Genomic DNA, 6710 nt, shown 5'->3' on the forward strand with positions numbered 1-6710 from the left:
ATATCCAGTTCTAACTGTTGATTCCTGACCTGCACACAGATTTCTCAAGAGGCAGGTCAGGTGGTCTGGTATTCCCATCTCTTTCAGAGTTTTTCACAGTTTATTGTGATCCACACAGTCAAAGGCTTTGGCATAGTCAGTAAAGCAGAAATAGATGTTTCTCTGGAACTCTCTTGCTTTCTCGATGGTCCGGCGGATGTTGGCAATTTGATCTCTGGTTCCTCTGCCTTTTCTAAAACCAGCTTGAACATCTGGAAGTTCACGGTTCATGTATTGTTGAAGCCTGGCTTGGAGAATTTTGAGCATTACTTTGCTGGTGTGCGAGATGAGTGCAGTTGTGCAGTAGTTTGATCATTCTTTGCCATTGCCTTTCTTTGGGATTGGAATGAAAACTGACCTTTTCCAGTCCTGTGGCCACTGCTGTGTTTTCCAAATTTACTGGCATATTCAGTGCAGCAATTTCACATCGTCGTCTTCTAGGATTTGAAATAGCTCAACTGGAATTCCATCACCTCCACTAGCTTTGTTCGTAGCGATGCTTTCTAAGGCCCACTTGACTTCACATTCCAGGATGTCTGGCTCTAGGTCAGTGATCACACCATCGTGATATCTGGGTCATGAAGATCTTTTTTGTACAGTTCTTCTGTGTATTCTTGCCACCTCTTCTTAATATCTTCTGCTTCTGTTAGGTCCTTATCATTTCTGTCCTTTTTTCAGCCCATCATTGTGTGAAATGTCCCCTTGGTATCTCTAATTTTCTTGAAGAGCTCTCTAGTCTTTCCCATTCTGTTGTTTTCCTCTATTTCTTTGTATTGATCACTGAGGAAGGCTTTCTTATCTCTCCTTGCTAATCCTCGGAACTCTGCATTCAAATGGGTATATCTTGCCTTTTCTCCTTTGCTTTTGGCTTTTCTTCTTTTCACAGCTATTTGTAAGGCCTCCTCAGACAGCCATTTTGCTTTATTGCATTTCTTTTTCTTAGGGGTGGTCTTGATCCCTGTCTCCTGTACAATGTCATGAACCTCATTCCATAGTTCATCAGGCACTCTATCTATCAGATCTAGGCCCTTAAATCTATTTCTGACTTCCACTGTATAATCATAAGGGATTTGATTTAGGTCATACCTGAATGGTCTGATTTGACCATATTTTCTTCAATTTAAGTCTGAATTTGGCAATAAGGAGTTCATGGTCTGAGCCACAGTCAGCTCCTGGTCTTGTTTTTGCTGACTATATAGAGCTTCTCCATCTTTGGTCTGCAAAGAATATAATCAGTCTGATTTCGGTGTTGACCATCTGGTGATGTCCATGTATAGAGTCTTCTCTTCTGTTGTTGGAAGAGGGTGTTTGTTATGACCAGTGCATTGTCTTGGCAAAACTCTATTAATCTTTGCCCTTTCATTCCATATTCGGTATTTACCTGGGGCCAAACTATGGTTTTAGATTTCCTTCCCAGTTAGGTCTCTCACTGGACCTCTCACCTGAGTCATCGGCTCCATCCATTCACACCTACCTGGGTATATGCCTATTGTCTCCATTCTCCTTATATTCCTGAGATCCTTCCAAACTATGGTTTGGCCCCAGGTAAATAGCAGGGAGAGAACACAGCTCCACCCATCAACAGAAAATTGGATTAAAGATTTACTGAGCATGGCCCTGCCCATCAGAATGAGACCCAGTTTCCCCCTCAGTTGGTCTATCCCATCAGGAAGTTTCCATAAGCCTCTTATCCTTCTCCACCAGAGGGTAGACAGACTGAAAAACCACAATCACAGAAAACTAACCAATCTAATCACATGGACCACAGCCTTGTCTAACTTAATGAAACTATGAGCCATGCTGTGCAGGGCCACCCAAGTCATAGTGGAGAGTTCTGACAAAATGTGGTCCACTGGAGAAGGGAATGGCAAACCATTTCAGTATTCTTGCCTTGAGAACCCCATGAACAGTATGAAATGGCAAAAAGATAGGACACTGAAAGATGAACTCCCCAGGTTGGTAGGTGCCCAATATGCTACTGCAGATCAGTGGAGAAATAAATTCAGAAAGAATGAAGAGAGAGAGACAAAGCATAAACAACACCCAGTTGTGGATGTGACTGGTGATGGAAGCAAGATCCAATGCTGTAAAGAGCAATATTGCATAGCAACCTGGAATCTTAGGTCCATGAATCAAGGCAAATTGGAAGCTATCAAACAGGAGATGGCAAGAGTGAAAGTCGACATTTTAGGAATCAGTAAACTAAAATGGACTGGAATGGGTGAATTTAACTCAAATGACCATTATATCTACTATTGTGGGCAAGAATCCCTTAGAAGAAATGGAGTAGCCATCATAATCAACAAGAGAGTACGAAATGCAGTACTTGGATGCAATCTCAAAAACGACCGAATGATCTCTGTTCATTTCCAAGGCAAACCATTCAATATCACGGTAATCCAAGTCTATGCCCCAACCAGTAACGCTGAAGAAGCTGAAGTTAAACGGCTCCATGAAGACCTACAAGACCTTCTAGAATTAACACCCCAAAAAAGAAAATATTATTGTGTAAAATTTATATTCTTGTCTCATAGCAGCCACTCTCCTAAATGAAAACCAGGTCTCTGAACTTGCTGTTTCCAGCATGGGTCATATTAGGAAGTGTTCCCACAGCAACATGGCATCTGTATTTTGTATTTCAGGGATGGCTGACATTCCGGGATGTGGCCATAGACTTCACTCAAGAGGAGTGGGAATGCCTGGACCTCGGTCAGCGGGAATTGTACAGGGACGTGATGATAGAGAACTATAGGAACCTGGCCTGCTTGGGTGAGGATGACTTCCTTCCAGAATCGCTTATCTAACCTCAGGGTTTTGGTTCCTTCATTTCTAGAATGTCTTCTGAAATTTTCTGCTCTGCACATTTGTTTCAGATCTCCGCTTTCTAGGGGAAATGGGTATCTGTGAGTTTAGAAAGAAAGGCTTCATGATGATTCGTTATGCTTGTAACCTTTTCTTCCTTCATGTAATCTGCCTCCTTCTTCTAGGTTAGTGGTAATTGTGGTATTAAATAGTTGTACCTTCTCTTAGTTTCACATTTCCGCTACTTACTTTTGCTTTAGTGGCACTTGACCAGAATCTCAGGACCTGACTTTTTTGTATTAGTTAGCATTATATAGGTACTTTCAATAAAGTGTTTGGGGAAATCATTCTCTAGGCTGTATTAACATTCACCCATGTGTCCTCTTCTCACCTGAATACATATTGGATTAGAAACTGATGAATCTCTGGCATAACAAATATTCCTTTCTCTGATGAACAGGTCTTGTGGTCTCTAAGCCAGATTTGGTCACCTTTCTGGAGCAAATGAAGGATCTCAGGAATATAAGGAGAATGGAGACAATAGGCATATACCCAGGTAGGTGTGAATGGATGGAGCCGATGACTCAGGTGAGAGGTCCAGTGAGAGACCTAACTGGGAAGGAAATCTAAAACAGAGTGGCTATATATATGTATAGTTGATTCTATGAGAATCAGTGAGGAAGTCATCCTTTGTCATGTGGTTTGGGAAGATCTGCTTCCTTGGAAATGATTTTGGAGAAGTCTGGATTTATTTCTGTTGCTGTCATAGACAGCTATCACCTGCCCCATTGTGTCTCTTTAATCATTCATGAATTCATCTCCAGTGATTGCTTTTCTCATTCACAGTGAGAACTAAAATTCTCCTCTTGGCCTGTGACAACCTGCATGAGTTGGCTACTCTTTCATTTCTTGGGAATCCTAGGAAAACTGTGCACACTTCTGAGTGACTATATGATACTCCTTTTAAAGTTTGTTTCTACCTTTAAACAGAAACTGTGTAAGTAGAGTCATAGACATACTGCCAAAGTCCTAGGAATAGTTAGGACAGATTTTTTTTTTTTTCTTTTTTTCTGATTTATAGTTTCCAATCCACTGGCAACTGCAGATATGACCTTATTCATGTCAAACTCAAGTAATGTCTTCACTGCATAAAGCAAAACCTCCCTAAAATGGGAAAATGAAAGTTTCATGCTTACTTTAAAGGTTCTCTTCTCTTTATACAAACTCATGTTAAATACCTAAGTGTATTTGTCTCAATTCCTGAATGGTTAAAATACTTTAATATATTCAATTACCTCAAAGAATTTTAAAATAAATTGGCATAAGAACTTAGAACATTTTCCATATTTGCAATGGTTGTTTCAAACTGTTAAGATTTTTTGATAATATATAGAAATATTTTTATTAAGTTCTTAGTGGAGTGTAGCTGTTTTACAAAGCTCTGCTGCTGTACAGCAAACAGTATCAATTATACATATATATAGCCACTCTGTTTTAGATTTCCTACCCAGTTAGGTCTCCAAAGAGTACTGAGTAGAGCCCCATGTGTTTCCATCATATTTTTAAAGTCTCACTTCTTATTTAATTTCTTAAGAACTACCACTTTGTCAATTTATCTTGTTTGTTATGAGCTTCCCTGGGCTCTGTCTTGTATGTCCTCACTTGCTAAGACATTAGTTCTATGTCATATCATTTATGATTTTTAGATTCAAATATCTGAACATTCTCAAATAAAAACACAGGTGATAAGAAGTGAATTAAAGAATTAGTAGGCACCTAGTACTTGTGAAAATGTTTGGTGTCTCGATTTAAGAGGACTTTAAGCAAAAAGTAGTCATTTGATTGCTTCTCTAATCTTCACTTAGTTTTTATCTAAGCAGGTTTTTGTCTTGCTCCTTCCTCTACAACATATTTCTTTGTCCTCTCATTTTGTCGCATATTCTGTGTTTGTGGCCTCCGTTCTGCAGGCTGCAGGATCCTAGTTCCTCTTGCTCCTGGTGTCTGTCCCCTGGTGGGTGAGGTTGGTCCAGAGGTTTGTGCCCTTATCTCCTGATCTGGGCTTTGACTGTTGTTACTGTGACCCGAGCCTACCCTGGATATTGAAGCGAGCTTCCCCTTGGCTCTGTGGCTGTCACTGCCCTATCTGTGGTGGGGTCTGCTCCCTGATTTGTGGAGTAGAAGCCCCCAGATCTGTTTCTTCACTGTGATTCTGATCTGTGGTGGAGGCAGGTGGGATTGGAGCACACCCACTGGGAGAGAAGACCCTGAGTATTGCTCTTCTGGGGATGTTCACCTCGGGGAGTGTTCTGTGTGCCACATCTCATGCCTTGTGCGAGCTCTCATGTGACCCTGGTCGGCACTGCCCTTGGCCCCACCTCAACCATGGGTATCCCAGCACATGGCCCTGATGTCTCTCAGATGTTGTTTTCACCAGCATAGATCCTCTGAAGTCAGGGCCCAGGATTGCATTCATCATGGAGCTGGACCCGCTGTGGTGCTCTGGGGCAGCTCAGATTCTGGCCTGGCTCCGCCCCCTCGTGTAGGAGCCTACAAAGTCTACAGCTGCTTATGCTACACCTTCTGTGACTGGGGGAGCCCTCCTTGTTCATTCAGATGTTCTAAACGGGCTGAGTTTACACAGACAGCTGTGATGGTATAGAAAAGAGTTTGTGCAACTTCCAGTAGAGATATCAGCTCGACTTCCTTAAACTGCCAGACCCTGGGGCTCAGCAATGCTTCAGCACCCTCTGTGCATGTGGATAAACTACAGACACCTGCTCCCAAGGTTTCCCAGAGTCCACCAGTCTACCCTGGTAATGAGGGGCACAGAGGAAGAGGCAACAGCTGGGTTCATGAGAGCACCCACCCTAATGGAGCCCTTCATAGTGCCTGGTGAAGAGGGGCCGGCACAGGGGGAGAGAGGCTATAAACAATGGTGGGTCTTCGCTTTGGACATCACTCAACAATGGCGCTCTACTCTGTGGTGGTTCAGTCTTCCTCCCCAAGCATTTCTGTTTGCAGGGCTCCTCCCTCCCTGCCTTTCCTGCAGGATGTCCCCTCACAGCCCACAGCAGTCCTCTGCCTGAGTCTGCTTTCCAGACCCCACATTCTGGCACCCAGCCCTTGTCTGCAGCAGTGGACACCCTCTCAGGCTGGGTGGGCAGGGCAGGGGTCAGTACACTGTGTACAGGTCTCACTCTGTCCTGCTGCCACAGACTGTTGCCATATTCTCTTCCCACAGAGGATGAGTCTCCCCTTCTGTCCCAACTGGGCTCCCCTAGTGAGGGCCTTCCCCGGATGTAGAGACCTCTCCTTTCTTCAGATCCCCCCAGGGTTGCAGGCCCCGTCCGACTTCCTTTCCTATTCTTTTCCCTTCTTCTTTCTTTTGCCCTGCATAGCTCAGCAGGAATCTTTCTTGTCCTTTAGATTTCCAAGGTCCTCTGCTAGTGTTCAGCTGGGCTCTGTGAGAACTGTTCCATTTCTGATGTATGCTTGATGCATTTGTGGAGAGAAATGAAGTCTGTGTCTGCCTAATCCTCTGGCATCTTGATCCTCCCATCTCTATTTTATTTTTAAGCTAGTGAAGGGTTCATCAATTTTCTCTAAATCTTTAAGGATATTCACTGAGAATCAGATCAGATCAGATCAGATCAGTCGCTCAGTCGTCCGACTCTCTGTGACCCGAGGAATCGCAGCACGCCAGGCCTCTCTGTCCATCACCAACTCCCGGAGTTCACTCAGACTCATGTCCATCAAGTCAGTGATGCCATCCAGCTATCTCATCCTCTTGTCCCCTTCTCCTCTTGCCCCCAATCCCTCCCAGCATCAGAGTCTTTTCCAGTGAGTCAACTCTTCGCATGAGGTGGCCA

At 43.6% G+C, this 6710-nt stretch overlaps 1 protein-coding gene across 1 annotated transcript in view; it reads left to right on the forward strand.

The window, feature by feature from the left end:
* Positions 1–2681: 2681 nt before the first annotated feature.
* LOC104989417 (zinc finger protein 737-like) overlaps positions 2682–6710 on the forward strand; it is a gene marked incomplete at its 5' end in the record, with an annotated part of 8140 nt that continues 4111 nt past the window's right edge. The window contains 4 exons of the mRNA XM_010841097.1: positions 2682–2808; positions 3302–3429; positions 5276–5494; positions 5558–5654. Coding sequence (XP_010839399.1) covers positions 2682–2808; positions 3302–3429; positions 5276–5494; positions 5558–5654 — 571 coding nt within the window. The remainder of the gene's footprint in view (positions 2809–3301; positions 3430–5275; positions 5495–5557; positions 5655–6710) is intronic.

The sequence above is a fragment of the Bison bison genome, unplaced genomic scaffold (genome assembly GCF_000754665.1).
Source record: "Bison bison bison isolate TAMUID 2011002044 unplaced genomic scaffold, Bison_UMD1.0 scf7180017846886, whole genome shotgun sequence".
In the NCBI taxonomy this organism is placed as follows: Eukaryota; Metazoa; Chordata; class Mammalia; order Artiodactyla; family Bovidae; genus Bison; species Bison bison.